This window comes from Seriola lalandi, unplaced genomic scaffold (assembly GCF_002814215.2).
Source record: "Seriola lalandi dorsalis isolate HSWRI2012SDOR001 ecotype SW California unplaced genomic scaffold, Sedor1 jcf7180002054748, whole genome shotgun sequence".
In the NCBI taxonomy this organism is placed as follows: Eukaryota; Metazoa; Chordata; class Actinopteri; order Carangiformes; family Carangidae; genus Seriola; species Seriola lalandi.
The window spans coordinates 5,746,539-5,762,817 of NW_019525301.1; the positions used below are offsets into that span (position 1 = coordinate 5,746,539).

A 16,279-nucleotide genomic window follows, 5' to 3' on the forward strand; every position below is an offset into this window, starting at 1 on the left:
GCTGTGGTAAATGAATTTCCCAGTTGTGGGATAAATAAAGTTAATCTAATCTAATCTAATCTAATCTAATACTAAGTTCATGTTAAATTAATAAATTTAAGTTGATAAGTTAATTTGAAGTTCAAGTTAATACATTTTAAGTTAAATAGCTAGTAGCACGCATCTGCCAAAGTTGTGTTATGTGCATTTCATTGTGCAAGCATTACTGTATCTGCCTTTACAATAAGGTTTTGTGTTTGCAGACTATTTCTTAAAATTTGCACTGTGAAATGATGTGAGGATAATATGCTGTTGATGTTCCTCCAAAAGCTTATTTTTTTTCATGGTCTCTCTGTCACACTCTGATGTTGGCCTATTGTTTTCAGCTACGACAAAATGTCCACTAGAGAAGCCTGCTGAGTTGTGATAAAGAGATGGAGTTAATTTGTCAACATTGACTGAAATAGAATTTATTTTGGAATTTCTAACTTGAAAGATATCTATATTGTTTATTTCTAAAAACAATGTTAATAAAGCACTTCAAGCACCCACCCCACCCTTGGGCCAGTTTTGATTGGGCCCCCGCGGAGCGGCACCCCTGCTGGGTGGGGCGTCCTTTAATGTTCTGCATGGAAGGTGGCAACCCTAGTAATATATGCCTTTAATGCTATTGCATTGCAGGCACATGATAATAATAATGATATTCACAATCTTAACAACCATTACTTGTTCGCACCAGATAAAAAAGACTAAGTAATGTACGTTCTTTTTCCTGCAACCACAATTTTGGGTGGAATGTTCCTTTAACTGGACTACGATCCGTGAAATAATAACGCAATCATTTGTGGGAGATGTAGTTTTTCCTAATGTACAGCCAAAGATCCTCTATACAGCCGTTTCACAGAAATGGTTTAACGAGACGCTGTTTACTTCATTTCCCATAATTCCCTCCGTTTTACTTCCTTGCATTGTACCAGTACACGTAGTGTCAGCTGTGTTTAGAGTTTGGTTTAGGAAAATAGCCGCAGACGACGACGACGACGGCGACTTTTACTGACTAATGTCGTGTATCTGCGGTTGTTAGTCGCTGCTTTATAGACGTGTTCGTTGTCTTGGTACATGATGAAGCCACAGCGGCGACACTCGCTATGTTTGTCCTCATATGTAATCTAGGCTAAATTAGCAAGATAGCATTAGCAAGACTGAGCACTTTTGTTGTTTACAGTTTATTCCAAGATGTACACTTTATTATCTGGGTTATATAAATACATGTTCCAGAAGGACGAATATTGCGTATTGATTCTGGGACTGGACAATGCCGGGAAAACGGTAAATTACACTACAGTATGAATTTATGACAGCTGGGTGAACTCGGCCCTGAAGGAGATATACAGACTTTAATCCTCTATAACAGCCCCTAAAACATTTGTTGTGCATCGTAGATTAATTTATGGGGTTCAGTTGAGGTTTTTACCTGTTGAAGCTCGAACCCCGGGAAAACGACGGACTGAAGTTAGGGCCGGTCTGTAAAGTGCAGGCAGTCTGACACACAGAGCTATTTAAATTATTAAATACCACAAATATTAAGGAACTATCCATTCTTACCAAGTTTGTTAAATTGATAATGAAAACGTTTTAGTAGCCACTGATTGTGAGTCAGAGGCTGCTTGTGTGTGTACTTGTACTTGTGTCTACTCGCATACCTGCAGAGGTCGTGAACATGCCACCTGTGCAGCTTCAGGAAAGCTTGACTGTAATGCCCAACAGATTAGGAGGGGACTGATGGTGTTTGAAGGAACTTTTGGTATAAAACAACTGAGCACCTGTGACAGTGGAATTTGTAGTTGTATAAAATAATCACGTGTATCAGTAAATTTGAGGTCACAAAGAAAAGATGCTCTAGGAGTTGCACACTTGTAGATGTTTTCTCTCTCCCACAAACACAACAGTCACACCTTGTCAAATTCTTAATTGCATGTGCACAAATCCTGTTTTACAAATCACAAATTAAGAAACTCATACACTCACATTTTTTCTCCAGTTGCTGCACGTGGCTTGAGGTGCCACAGGTACAAATCACTTTTGCTCCACATTTCACAGAGACATTTGGTGCAAAAGTCAGAATGTGCCGAACTTGTCATTTGAGACTCGTAGCGGAATATTCAAGCAGTTGTAGTTATTGACTTGTATTTGTGCAGTTCTTGAGGTGTAGCCAGTGTTAAGCTACATTGACATCTGTTTGTTATTTCTGTATGGTGGTGTGTCATATGTGGCTTTGTCATTTGTAGTCTCATTTTCTCTAAGTTTGAGTCCAGTGCAAACCAGACTCTATACAAAGAGACCTTAGTGTGGTTAATGACCACTGTACAATTTGGCATACATTTATTACTAATGCAGTATATCCAGTTCAATAAGTAATAATAATAATAATAATAATGATAATAACAACAACAACAACTATGTTCAAAACTTCTACCAAACTTAAAAAATGTTAATTTATAAATTATTCCTGCAGATTATATTTATCTCCTAGTGGAATGTAATTATACAGCTCTGAAATGTGTATAATCTATAAGCAGAAGTTTTAAATTTGTCCCTTTCAGAATAAAGAATTGTTAATAAAGTAACATATAAAAGCAGTGTTTTAATTTAGTCGATTTTCTATGTGGAGCTACAGCAAATACCTAATTCATCTGAGTATTTTAAGCTACAGTAATGCACCGTATATATGATGTCATCTACTGACGAGCTGGGAACAGAGCATCCTGTTCCATCTAACTGTTGTCTCTCTGCAGACCTTTCTGGAACAGACCAAAACAAAGTTCAGTAAGAACTACAAGGGCATGAACCTGTCAAAGATCACAACTACAGTTGGCCTGAACAGTAAGTGTGTATTCTGCTGTGTGTGTTCAGCTGTGTCATGAGGAGTGATGGCCTGTTATTTCTAACACTGACTTCCCAGGATGCATCACTGCTCTGTTACACCAACAGAACTGACTACTTACCCCTCTCCTCTAAAATCAGTGTAGCAGATTTTTGTCAGCTGAGTGGACATTGACTGTCAGTCAGACTATGATCCTGTGAGGGTGTTATTTTGAATGGCTAACTGCAGTGATTAATTCATTTACAAAACTAACCATTACTTTGGAAAATGCTCTGTTAAAGCCAGACTGAAGCAGCTCTCCGCACTGCCCTGATGCTGCCTGTTCTACAGTTGGTTCCTCTGCAATGTTTCCTGTGTGTGTCTCACTTTGCTTCATAGTTGGTACAATCGACGTGGGGAAGGCGCGTCTGATGTTCTGGGACCTGGGAGGTCAGGACGAACTCCAGTCTCTGTGGGACAAAGTGAGTTCAAAAGGAAGCAACAACATTATCCTGTAGCCTCACACACACACACACACACACACACACACACTATACTAGTGGAAAATGTCCGGAAAACGTTTCTCAGACACAGCTACACCATGGCTTTATATAAATACAGTTGTTTGAGTTTCAACATGTTTCTAGTTTTCTTTGTGAAGGATCACTGAATATAATATATATATCATTTTAAAGTAACATGTATTTACATACAGTGGTTGGAGTCCACTCAGACTGTTGGACCCCACTGTATGTAATAGTTCACTGAACAAAGCCAAATTAAACTGAAGGCATTATATTCTGTGATCAGTCTTTCACGAAGAAAACATGTTGAAACTCAGGACTTTCCTGTTGTGAAACACTAAAGACACAGTTAGAGAAAAATAACCTGAGATTTTAAGAACAAAGCAGAAATATTATGTGGAAAAATCATAATATTTCAAGTGTCAAGCTTAAAGGTTCAGGGTACCACTTAACAGGATGTAAGACAAACACTGAGTCTTGATCCCTGAACAGTTTTCTCATACAAACATGTTTGATAAAACTCCACCAAGTAATAACCTCACCTCACACAAACCTCACTTCACCAGCCAAGTGAGTGCAGCACATTACTGCTTCCTGAAGGTTTTCAGTGTGGAGCGTGAGGACTGTGCACATTATAATCATTATGTCTTATCATGTTTTCACTTTAATCTCAGGTATTTTCTGGGACTAATACATCATAATACATGTGATCACATCACTGTCAGTCAGATGGTGTTGGAGCTGCTCTAATGTTCTGTTTGTCTTCCTGTTTATTCATAGTACTACGCTGAGTCTCATGGAGTCATCTACGTGATAGATTCAACTGATGAAAGCCGCCTGTCAGAATCAAAGGAGGCCTTTGGTGAGAGACAGTCTGTGTGTCCCTTTGTTTAAAACAGAGTCAGACTGTAGTCTCTGAATATAACTGAGGCTTATTTCTACGACAACAATGATGTTGTTACTGACAGGTTTATGTTTTAGAGTAGATTGTCTGTTCAGTTCAGTCTTATAACATGAAAAGCTTTGTTGCATGTCAGGGATCTGAAAAGAGCCTTTAACAGTCAGTATTCATGTCATCATTGTGTGATGATAGAAATGTTGACTGAGTGATTTCACTGTGTCTCCTCCAGAGAAGATGATCAGCAGTGAGGCTTTAGAGGGAGTTCCTCTCCTGGTGCTGGCCAACAAGCAGGATGTTCCGGTACTGTGTGACCCATGTCTTTACTAAGACCATGTTCAGGTTCATGATGATGTTGAAATTATTCAGTTTGTTTTGGCCCTCATCCTCATGTTACTGTGTCTCCACGCTGGGGACAGCTGTGGTCAGAGGCATCACGTTCTCAGGTTGTCTGTCTCATCCTCATGAATGTGATATTTCAGTAACATATCGAAGGAATTTCATTACATCTGGTGCAAACTTTCACTTAGACTCAAGGATGAACTGAGTAGAATTTGGTGGTCAAAGTTCACTGTGACCTCATAAAACAAGTTTGTGGCCACAACTTAAGAATTAATTCACAAGATGAAGATTAAGTCAAGTCAGTTTTCATAACAGCAGGTATCTCAGGTTGTTTTCATACAGAGCAGGTCTACACTCTCTGTCATGTTATTTATAAACTATCACTTAGTGACAGTGACAAGATAAACAGGAGGAACAGGAATAAACCTTCTGTGTGGGCGGCATCTGCCTCAAAAAGTTGGGTTGGGTACATAAAGATGTAAGGTAATTATAATATATAAGCTTGTGAGCCTAACACATGCATGAATAGCTAAACTGTTGATAAGTAGGACTTGAACCTAGGACCTTTGTGATCCCAGAGAATGAGACCTACATAATTCAGCTGATTAATTTCGTAGAGTGTGATGAAAAGTTTAGTGAAATAGAAAATTTGAATGGAAGACAAACAACCCGGAGGAGTTGATTGTAGTTTGAGTCACATCAAATGAAAATATTCAACATCCTGGTTCCAGCTTCTCAGTCATTTAAATTTGCTGCTTCTCTCTGGTTTTCATCTCTGTAAACTCAAAATCTATTCGAACATATGAATCAATAATGGAAAAGGTTATTAGTTACAGCAGCTCTAGTGTAGAAACAGTTAACAACAGTTTTCCATCAACAGTCAGCCTGTTGGATAATTTCTTGATTAATCACTTTGTCTATAAAATGTCTGAAAAAAGTGAAAAATGTCTGTTTTTAATTTCTCAGAGCCCAAGTTACCAGATTTACAAACATTCAGTTTATTAGCAAAAGAGATTCAGTTACACATTAGAGAAGCTGAAACAGTGAACTCCTCCTGACTCATGGAGCTGTAGCTATAAACACAAGCCAGAGGTTTACACTGATGTGTTGTGGTTTTGACAGGTGTGTGTATGTCTCTGCTCTGTCCTCAGGACTGCCTGTCAGTGCCCGACATTAAAACCGCCTTCAGTGACTGTGCCCCCAAGATCGGCAAGAGGGACTGCTTAGTCCAGCCCTGCACTGCCCTCACAGGGTAAGACCACCACTCGACACTGTGTGTTCAACTGGGGAGGGGAGGTGATGAGAATTTATTGATACCAGTGCCATTAACGATTCTGCCTATTGGTCCGATTCTTTATCGAGTCCCTTAACGATTCCTGATCAATTTTTTGTTTGGAGAAAAATCTCTTTAGTCTGCAATCCAGGTGTGATGAAGCTTTGGACCGTCTCTTCCTCTCCACCATGACTCCTGCAGAGTAGATGCTGCTGGAGTTTAGTAGGGCTGGGCGATATGGCCTTTCAATAATAGCACTATATTTTTAGCCTATATCGCGATACACAATATTTATCTGGATATTGTGAAATGTCCTCTAAAGAACTTCAGAAATGTGCGATTTAACCCTTTGATGTATAAAGAGATGTGCCTCTCTCACCTCACTACGGCATCATGTGATCTAGAGATTCGGCGTCTCCCCTGGTTTTCATTCTTGCTGTGTCTCTCTGCAAAAACAGACAGGGAAAACACCTGTTGATGTCATAGTGACATCATACCAGCAAAGTTATATATAACCAACACCTTCCACTATAGTTAATAATGATATGAATATAATATTTTTTAACCATTTTAGCAGCTGCATGTGGAGACAGAAAAGACCACATGTACTCGATGGTCATAGCAGAAATCCAATGTTGGTTATAATTATTGGCATGGCCAATTGTCGGTGGTAAAACTCTGCATTTTCCAATTATCCTTATCTTTTTTAAATTATAAAATAAATTGATTTAAAAATGTGCTACTTTGGCTCTGATGCAACCGCCTGTCTCTGGTCTATAGTCACCACTCTGTGGTCTGAAGCAATTTCCCGCCCTTAGCACAATCTGATTGGTTAAACGTCAGGAGAATAGCCTATCACACTGAAGGCTGGTCACATACTAGAGCAGTTCCGGTTAACACGCAGAGCTGTGTGTCCGAGGTGAGACAGCAGACATCACTGAAAATGTACAATCGTCTACACTGTAGTTACAACAACACCACACTCTGATGAACAAGTTCATCTGTTGGTAGAGAGAGAGAAGCTAGCGTTAACTGCTAAGCTAAAGTAACTAGCTCATCTGAACAGCATGTAAACAACTGCTGAATTAGTGAATGTCGCTAAAAGGAGCAGGGAACTCCTAAGTGCTGAGGCAGAACTAGTGTAAGTTTAAAGTACAGCAGGTAGTTCATCACTGTGATGAAAAAAAGGAAGCATTACCCGTGATAAATAGAGCAGCAATAAACACTGCTAATATGAGAAACCCCTGGAACTGGAGATGAGACACTAGACTGACTGCAGCACATCAGCAGGTGAAAGGTCATTCACTACTGTTATTGAAAAGACATTTACTCCAGTAAAAGTAAAATCACTGTGTAAAAATGTTCTAAGATAAAAGTACAAAGTAAGTCTGTTAAAAAGCCTCTGAGTAAACATTTAAAACATGCATTTTAAAAGGGGGAAACATCCTATTTGGTGATGATAATAATAATATATGGTAAAATTATTAAAATAAAGAGCATCTTTAGGCCGAATCAGTTCACAGGTGACGACAGGACTGAAATCAACCAATTGATTCCAGTCAAGCTCTTTGCAGCCTGTGCATACAACTGACTACTAATATACACTCAGTTGTCAGTTTATTAGGAACACCTAGCTAAAACTGGTGTAGTCTAATACAACAGTCCTGCAGTAAATCCTCCTTCATGAAGGTTATAATGTTCAGTTTGCAATAAAATTGTTTTAGACAGTTGTTGATTCAACTGTATGATCATTATGGAGGATGTAATGTGTGTAATGTGTAATGTGTAATGTATTACGTTATACAGAGGTGTTTCTGTTATTTAGCCCACTTTCACTGATATAAATGGGGTAGACAAAATAATAGAAACACCTAGTTGCCATGCTGAGTGTCCTTATACAGCACTAGTTTTGTGTTGACATATCAGTTCCAAATATCGTTATCAGGCTCCTTGATTACGGACAATTGAGATTAGCCCTGAAAAAACCATTTCGGTCGATCCCTAGTTATAATATGTTATATCCACCCACGTCACACGCACGCAGCCAGGAGAGTTTTCTCTTTCTGGATGGATGGGGGAGTGTGTCTGTGAGAGGAATTTATACTCGATGATCGTGATATACAGTGGGTACGGAAAGTATTCAGACCCCTTTAAATTTTTCACTCTTTGTTTCTTTGCAGCCATTTGCTAAAATTAAAAAAGTTCATTTTATTCCTCATTAATGTCACTCAGCACCCCATCTTGACAGAAAAAAAACTGAAATGTAGAAATTTTTGCAAATTTATTAAAAAAGAAAAACTGAAATATCACATGGTCATATGTATTCAGACCTTTTGCTGTGACACTCATATTTAACTCACATGCTGTCCATTTCTTCTGATCCTCCTTGAGATGGTTCTACTCCTTCATTGGAGTCCAGCTGTGTTTAATTAAACTGATTGGACTTGATTAGGAAAGGCACACACCTGTCTATATAAGGACTTACAGCTCACAGTGCATGTCAGAGCAATTGAGAATCATGAGGTCGAAGGAACTGCCCAAGGAGCTCAGAGACAGAATTGTGGCAAAGCACAGATCTGGCCAAGGTTACAAAAGAATTTCTGCAGCACTCAAGGTTCCTAAGAGCACAGTGGCCTCCATAATCCTTAAATGGAAGAAGTTTGGGACGACCAGAACTCTTCTTAGACCTGGCCGTCCAGCCAAACTGAGCAATCGTGGGAGAAGAGCCTTGGTGAGAGAGGTAAAGAAGAACCCAAAGATCACTGTGGCTGAGCTCCAGAGATCCAGTAGGGAGATGGGAGAAAGTTCCACAAAGTCAACTATCACTGCAGCCCTCCACTCTAAAACAGTGAAACATGGTGGTGGCAGCATCATGCTATGGGGATGTTTTTCAGCTGCAGGGACGGACGACTGGTTGCAATTGAAGGAAAGATGAATGCGGCCAAGTACAGAGATATCCTGGAAGAAAACCTCTTCCAGAGTGCTCAGGACCTCAGACTGGGCCGAAGGTTCACCTTCCAACAAGACAATGACCCTATGCACACAGCTAAAATAACAAAGGAGTGGCTTCGGAACAACTCTGTGACCATTCTTGACTGGCCCAGCCAGAGCCCTGACCTAAACCCAATTGAGCATCTCTGGAGAGACCTGAAAACGGCTGTCCACCAATGTTCACCATCCAACCTGACAGAACTGGAGAGGATCTGCAAGGAAGAATGGCAGAGGATCCCCAAGTCCAGGTGTGAAAAACTTGTTGCATCATTCCCAAGAAGACTCATGGCTGTACTAGCTCAAAAGGCTGCTCCTACTCAATACTGAGCAAAGGGTCTGAATACTTATGACCATGTGATATTTCAGTTTTTCTTTTTTAATAAAATTGCAAAAATTTCTACATTTCTGTTTTTTTTTCTGTCAAGATGGGGTGCTGAGTGTACATTAATGAGAAATAAAATGAACTTTTTTGATTTTAGCAAATGGCTGCAAAGAAACAAATAGTGAAAAATTTAAAGGGGTCTGAATACTTTCCGTACCCACTGTAGTCGTTTACTACATCCCACGAGGAACAAGCTGTGATACATCGAGTATATTTGTTATATCGCCTACATCTAGCTTGGAGGTATATGATTACAGTTTCTGGAACCAGTTCTCGATTTCCATACCTATGCACCAACAGCAGACTGTCAGATTTAATGCAGTTGGACCTGGTGCCTGTGTGACCAAAGATAAACAAAGACATTGTTTGTTGTGTTGCTTTTGGATTGGTATCATACTGTTGTGGTTTGAGTTTATGTCTCATCTTTTCACAGGCATTAATTTCACATTGATGACTGTAGAAAACACCTTTCACAAGCCACAGTGATAATGTTGCGTTGAAGGATATCACATGCTAAAGTACCAAAGTCTCTCTGTGGCATCTAGTTTCAGGTTGAGGTTAATTTTCTGGACATGACAATGATGAAATAAGACACTGAATAAAATGAGACACTAAGATGGACCAGTGGACACATGTTTATGTCAGGGGCTGCAGGTGAAGATCACCTGGAGGCTGATGGTTTGCTGACGAATGAGCTGCAGCTCGGCCATCTTGTTCTGTTTCTACATAACTAACTGAGCTCTTGTCCTCCTACAGGGACGGAGTGAATGAAGGGATCGAGTGGATGGTGAAATGTGTGGTGAGGAACATTCACAGGCCTCCACGACAGAAGGACATCACATAAGAAGACGTGAGGCGTCTTCACTCTCATCCTGGACTGAGACTTTCTCCCTGAGGACATTCCATGTAAACCTGGAGCAGGTTACCTTTCCTCTCTCCTGTGTTGCTGTGGCTTTGAACAGTTTGGATTTCTGCCTCATCACAGACAGTGACAGTGTTTTGAAGTCTGTTGCTCTTGTTGAAGTTGTCTGCTTCATGTAGAGCAGCAGCCTCAATCTCTGCTGCTGTCACTGTGTCTGCATGGAGCTCCGCTGACTGACTGACAGCCTGTACTGTGACAACAGAGCACACACACATGACTCTGACTCCTCTGCAATACACAAAACTTACAGCATCACATCACTTTACACACATTTGTCAAAGTGAAATGTGAGTTTTCCTCAGTTTTAGAGTTAGGAAATATCAACTAACACTGTCACTGCAGCTGCTGTGATAGAAGCTTTTTTGAACATAATAGAAACAGGATGAATCTGTGTTTTTGTTATTGTAGTGAAATCCCATGAAAAGACTAAAACCAGCAGTGTGTAGTTGTTTTCCTTCCTCTGTCTGAGACTGTTGTTTCTGCTCAAAACTGTTTCCAGACACATGATTTCTTTTCTTTTAAACAATAAGGTTAAATAAATAATTTCCTAAAGAATTTGGTCAGTGTAGTTTTTAACATGACTTTAAGAGGAGGATGTTGTTGCTGCAGTGAGTGCTCTCAACAGGTGTGTGTGTGTGTGTGTGTGTGTGTGTGTGTGTGTGTGAGTGAGTGAGTGAGTGAGTGAGTGAGTGAGTGAGTGAGTGAGTGAGTGAGTGAGAAAATAAACTACTGTGTGTGTTCAAGGTGATGAAGGAACATGTGGCACAGTCCCTACACACTCCCATTCAGAGATGGAATCACACTGGTTGTGGGACGGCCACACCTTCTCGATGGAATCAGGAAATTCATTGTTACTTGAGAGGTTATCTGACACAGCATTAAACTGCAGATGTGTGGGCAGGGACATGGTAGTCATCACATTAATGACATAGTGAGCTGGTGAAAGGAAAATTATTAATAGAATAAATAAAAACTCACCCATGCTTCTTTGGTCACATTTCTTTATTGTTGAATATTTTTCTGTTTTCCATCCTAATCTGATTATAATCAGAATCTTAAAATGATCATATCCTTGTTTTTTCAATAGTTCTTTAAATTATGAAGTAAAAAAAAAAACAAACACATTTACTGTTTTCTCAGGTATGCATGGACATGTTCATTCAAAATATAATATAACCTCTAATTTCATCATGTGTGTAGAAAAGAGTGACCTGTCTGTTAGAAATGAGGCAACAAAGGAAGTAGAGAACTCACTTTGTAGGTACATGGTCTTTCATCCATCCTGGACTCAAGGTGATGCATGATTACAACCTGTATCGAGGCAGACTGTGTTGGAGGCTTTAAAACCCACTCCAACTTCAGGGTCATTAGTTTGGAAGGACACTTGTGGAATCCAGAAACGGAGTGAGTGGGTAGGGGGAGGGTGTCCTTTCTGGATTGAATTGGGCCAGTGACTCTCATGTGTTTTAATAGTGCTTGGAAACAGTGGAGCTCAGTGGAGTCACACACATCAGACTGTGATAAACACAGACCTGTTAGTGGAGATGGTCAGTGTGTGAGACTTCTCTGTGTGTCAGATAACACTGAAACGATACAAAAAACACACATCATTCACGTTACTGTATGGAAGTCATCAGTCAGACACTAAATATAAACAAATCTCTTAACATTTATTTTTGATAATTAGTGTTTATATATAAATCTGCTTTATTTTTCCATGGTTCTCCATTGCTCCAAACATTACAGTGTGAGCCCGCACTTCAAGGAGGACTGCTTCATAAACCGTAAGCCTGTCAGTCTGCATTGTTATTGTGGATGTTGACCGTGTAACCGCGACCTGATCATGTTAGTAAGAAGCAGCAAAGCAAAGATATAAATGCTTAAACGTTTGTCAGTGTTGACATGCTGTACCTCTTTCAGCTCAGATAAATTATCCACAGTTTAACAGCTGAGTTCATTTTTCAGTAACTATGAGCACTAAAGTTTAATTCTTTCAGATTTACCGGCATCATATTCGTCATCGTCTTTTCAGAACATTGAAGCATTTAAATCTATTTTAATAGACAAGAATGAAATGAGTAACACTGAAAATGTCAATCATAATAGGTCCTATTTAATCTGTAACCAGTCTGTATAAACTGATTCATACATTTTAATTTCAGTTGGACATTAAGGTCTGTACTCTCCAGTCTGCAGACTTGACTCACTTCTTTCCTGTGTGTACTTATTGCCGACATGTGGCTGTTTTAGCTTTTAAATATAACATATATAACAATATTGTTTATTCATTATGTTGTGGCTTTCCATAAACAGATACATTCATGATGGAGAAATGAGAGTAGGGAAGACCAGGGATGGTTGTAACACTTATTGTCTCAGCACCTATAATTCAAAAAGTGATTGTGGTAGAGCTCAAATTTTGAGACAAAGTCTCCTTATTTGTCCACTACAAATATCAAAGTTTCCAACTTGTGTCTAAGTAAGTTTATTGCACTTGTGCCAAAACTTCACCAAGAACAAAACCACTGACTTTTACAACATTGAGCTGCTGCTGATACTTTTAAACTTTATTTATCTACTATCAGTTCTTTCCCAGCCACTGTCTTGGCATGCTGAAAAAAGGAGTTGGATATAGAGATGTATTTAGTTTTTATTAGTGGTAACACTGTTTTGAAGGAGGTGTTAGAACCATCCCCACCCCTGTCAGCTATTGCTTACCTACTGTAGCTGTCGCAGCATGCTGGTTTGAAATCAGCATAGATGAATTGCCTCACATTTTACCTAAGAGACATTCTAACTTCACCAGTATCAGTACAAATGAAAATATAGACTTGAAAATATAGAATTACTTTGTTACCTGAAAATCAGTGTTTGGTTGTAAAACCTCAGCCCTGCAACTTCACCTAAAAGCTCAGGAAGGAAGTGGTCATGCATGAAATTGATCACTTGATTCTAATGTCATCCCTAATTAGTGAAAGTGATACGGTCACAACTACCCCCAGTCTCCCTTGTGTAACTTTTAAATCTAAAAACAGTCATGTTGTGTTTATGACGTTACTGTGAGTTTCCCTGTGACAGTTTAAATCCTAATGATATCAGACCAAAACATTCAGTGAATCCAACAGGGAGAAGAACAAAGAATCTAAATTAAATTTACAAAGTGAATCTAACATTCTCTGTAGGAAATATTAATTGTTGTTTTATTAATTATTAGTATTGTTTGACTGATTATTCTAGATGGTTGCTTTATTTAGATTAGATTTTTGATAGTATTTTCTTTAGCCAGTCGTTTGTTTAGTTTAGTTATTTCCAGCATATTTAGCTTTTTTGTGTAACTAGTATTTTGTTTGTTTTTGTTTTGCTTATGAATTGGGTAACACTGTGGGCTGAGGTTATATAGGTAGTAAGGCAGGCATAGAACCAGAATGCACCTGGGTGGGCCTATGGTTTTTTACCAGAGCAAGAGAGGCATGCAGGAAACAGGATCTCTTTGTTCTTTGTTTGCTTCACTACATAAAGTAAAAAACCAACCCTTGGACTCAAATGACAGATCCCTCATCACTGGACAAGTTGGATCCTCGTGGAATTTGGATGAATGATCAGCACGGATTGTTTTATTTATCACCCTTTGGAATCAGCAAAAGTGGGAAAATGCTCCTGGCCTGGATCAACAAAACGCTCAACCCTCTCACAGGAAACTGGTATGTGATACGACTGCAAAAGCTGTATTGGAAAAACAGCAAAGCGAGTGGAGTTTAAAAGTCAGTACTAATGTACAAGTTTCATGAAGTTTGACAAGTTGGACAGCGTCAAATTGCTACTTCTATTCACCACTGCTGGCGGCTTTCATTCATAACAAAACCCGACTTCAGTGTGTGTCTCTGTGTGATGAAGTGGATCTGTGCAGCTAGTAATCACATCTGTTGTTTTTTGCTACCTTATACCTGCATTATTGTCCGATTGTGGATTTTGATTGGTATGCAACAAGCAGTTTATAGGAAATGCTAACAATGTCTGATGTTACGGCAAATGATTTTGAAATGCCGTTAGCAAAAAGAAGCATTAAATTCACTTCTAAAGGTTTGGGCTTCTACATGAAAATGTGCCAGGAAAAAAGGAGTACAAAATGTAAACAAGCCAAGAGGTGTATGGAAAACCTCCATGCGTTAATGGCATCAAATGAAAATATCAATGCAGTGAATTCTGAGTTTGCCAAGTTCATCAAGTGTTACCAAGACGCAAATGACATGCATGAATTTTTCATAAACAGACCTTTACCAGAAGATGAAGTTACAAGGCAAGGTAAATACTTTGAGGAGAAAATGACAATGTACTGTGATTTCAGTGAAAAGATAAAATACTAGCTGTCTGAAATGGTTCATCCATACAGTCCCCTCCAAAAGTATTGGAGCAGCAAGGCAAATTCCCTTGTTTTTGTTGTTCACTGAAGACATTTGGGTTTAAGATCAAAAGATCAGTATGAGACAAGAGTTCAGAATGTCAGCTTTTATTTCCTGGTATTTACATCTAGATGTGTTAAACATCTCAGGACATACCACCCTTTGTCTGAGCCCACCCATTTTTCAAGTGAGCAAAACTATTGGAACATGTGACTGACAGGTGTTTCTTGTTGACCAGGTGTTGCCTTTAAGGTTGATTGTTCAAACATTAAATAGTTCTGCATTACTAGCCTACTTTTTGGCCTGGGTTTAAACCTATAAAGACTGCCTTTCTTGTTAGGATAAAGAGGATAAACCAACATGAAGACCAGAGAGTTGTCTATGGGAGAAAAGCAAGCCATTTTGAAGCCGAGAAAAGAAGGAAAATCAATCAGAGCCATTGGACAAACATTGGGCATAGCAAGCACAACAATTTGGAATGTCCTGAAAAAGAAAGAAACTACTGGTGTACTGAGCAACAGACGTCGAACAGGTCCGCCAAGGAAAACAACAGTAGTTGATGACAGAAATATTGTGAGAGCTGTGAAGAAAAACCCCAAAACATCAGTAAGTAACATCACCAACGACCTCCACAGTGCAGGGGTGAAGGTATCACAATCCACTGTTCGAAGAAGACTCCGTGAGCAGAAGTATAGAGGCCATACCACAAGATGCAAACCACTCATCAGCAGTAAGAATCAGAAGGCCTGATTGAAATTTGCAAAGAAGTACAGAGATGAGCCGCAAAAGTTCTGGAACACGATCTTATGGACTGATGAGACCAAGATTAATCTCTACCAAAGTGATTGAAAGGCCAAAGTGTGGAGAAAGAAAGGAACTGCTTATGATCTGAAGCACACAAGGTCATCTGTGAAGCATGGTGGAGGTAATGTCATGGCTTGGGCGTGCATGGCCGCTTCTGGAACAGGCTCATTAATATTTATTGATGATGTAACTAATGATGGTAGCAGCAGAATGAATTCCGAAGTTTACAGAAACATTTTGTCTGCCAATTTACGGAGAAATGCATCCAAACTAATCGGGAGGAATTTTATCATGCAGCAGGACAATGACCCAAAGCACACTGCCAACAAAACAAAGGACTTCATCAGGGGAAAAAAGTGAAAGGTTTAAGACTGGCCAAGTCAATCACCTGACCTTAACCCAATAGAGCATGGATTTCACCTCCGGAAGAGGAGACTGAAGGGAGAAAACCCCCCCCCCCAAAACAAACAAGAACTGAAAGAAGCTGCGGTAAAAGCCTGGAATAGCATCACAAATCAAGAATGCAACAGTTTGGTGATGTCGATGGGTCGCAGGCTTGAGGCAGTTATTGCAAGCAAGGGTTATGCCACCAAATATTAAATGTTATTTACTTTAAGATTATTTGTTTCTTTACTTTTGCTCACCTAAAAATGCTGTGGTGTAATACAAACGGTGATATATCCTAAGTTGTTTAACACATCTAAATGTAAATACCAGGAAATAAAAGCTGACATTCTGAACTCTTGTCTCATACTCATCTTTTGATCTTAAACCCAAATGTCTTCAGTGAACAACAAAAACAAGGGAATTTGCCTTGCTGTTCCAATACTTTGGAGGGGACTGTATGTGCGGCCAAAATCTAGATTCTCCCGACAACCAAAGTGTTGCAGATGAAATAAAC

The 16,279-nt window shown here is 39.4% G+C and overlaps 1 protein-coding gene across 1 annotated transcript; it reads left to right on the plus strand.

Moving 5' to 3' along the window:
• Positions 1 to 938: 938 nt before the first annotated feature.
• arfrp1 (ADP-ribosylation factor related protein 1) lies at positions 939 to 10,729 on the plus strand. Its single transcript, XM_023424799.2, has 7 exons — positions 939 to 1,308; positions 2,775 to 2,862; positions 3,242 to 3,324; positions 4,147 to 4,228; positions 4,497 to 4,567; positions 5,758 to 5,858; positions 10,009 to 10,729. The coding sequence occupies exons 1-7, from the start codon at positions 1,216 to 1,218 to the stop codon at positions 10,094 to 10,096; spliced, it is 606 nt and encodes a 201-aa protein (XP_023280567.1). The 5' UTR covers positions 939 to 1,215; the 3' UTR covers positions 10,097 to 10,729.
• Positions 10,730 to 16,279: the final 5,550 nt, after the last annotated feature.

Coding starts and splice junctions, on each gene's coding strand:
- arfrp1 (XM_023424799.2), top strand. CDS start 1,216: ATGTACACTTTATTATCTGGGTTATATAAATACATGTTCCAGAAGGAC. Junction 1,309..2,774: donor TGGACAATGCCGGGAAAACG/GTAAATTACACT, acceptor GTCTCTCTGCAG/ACCTTTCTGGAACAGACCAA. Junction 4,568..5,757: donor CCAACAAGCAGGATGTTCCG/GTACTGTGTGAC, acceptor CTCTGTCCTCAG/GACTGCCTGTCAGTGCCCGA.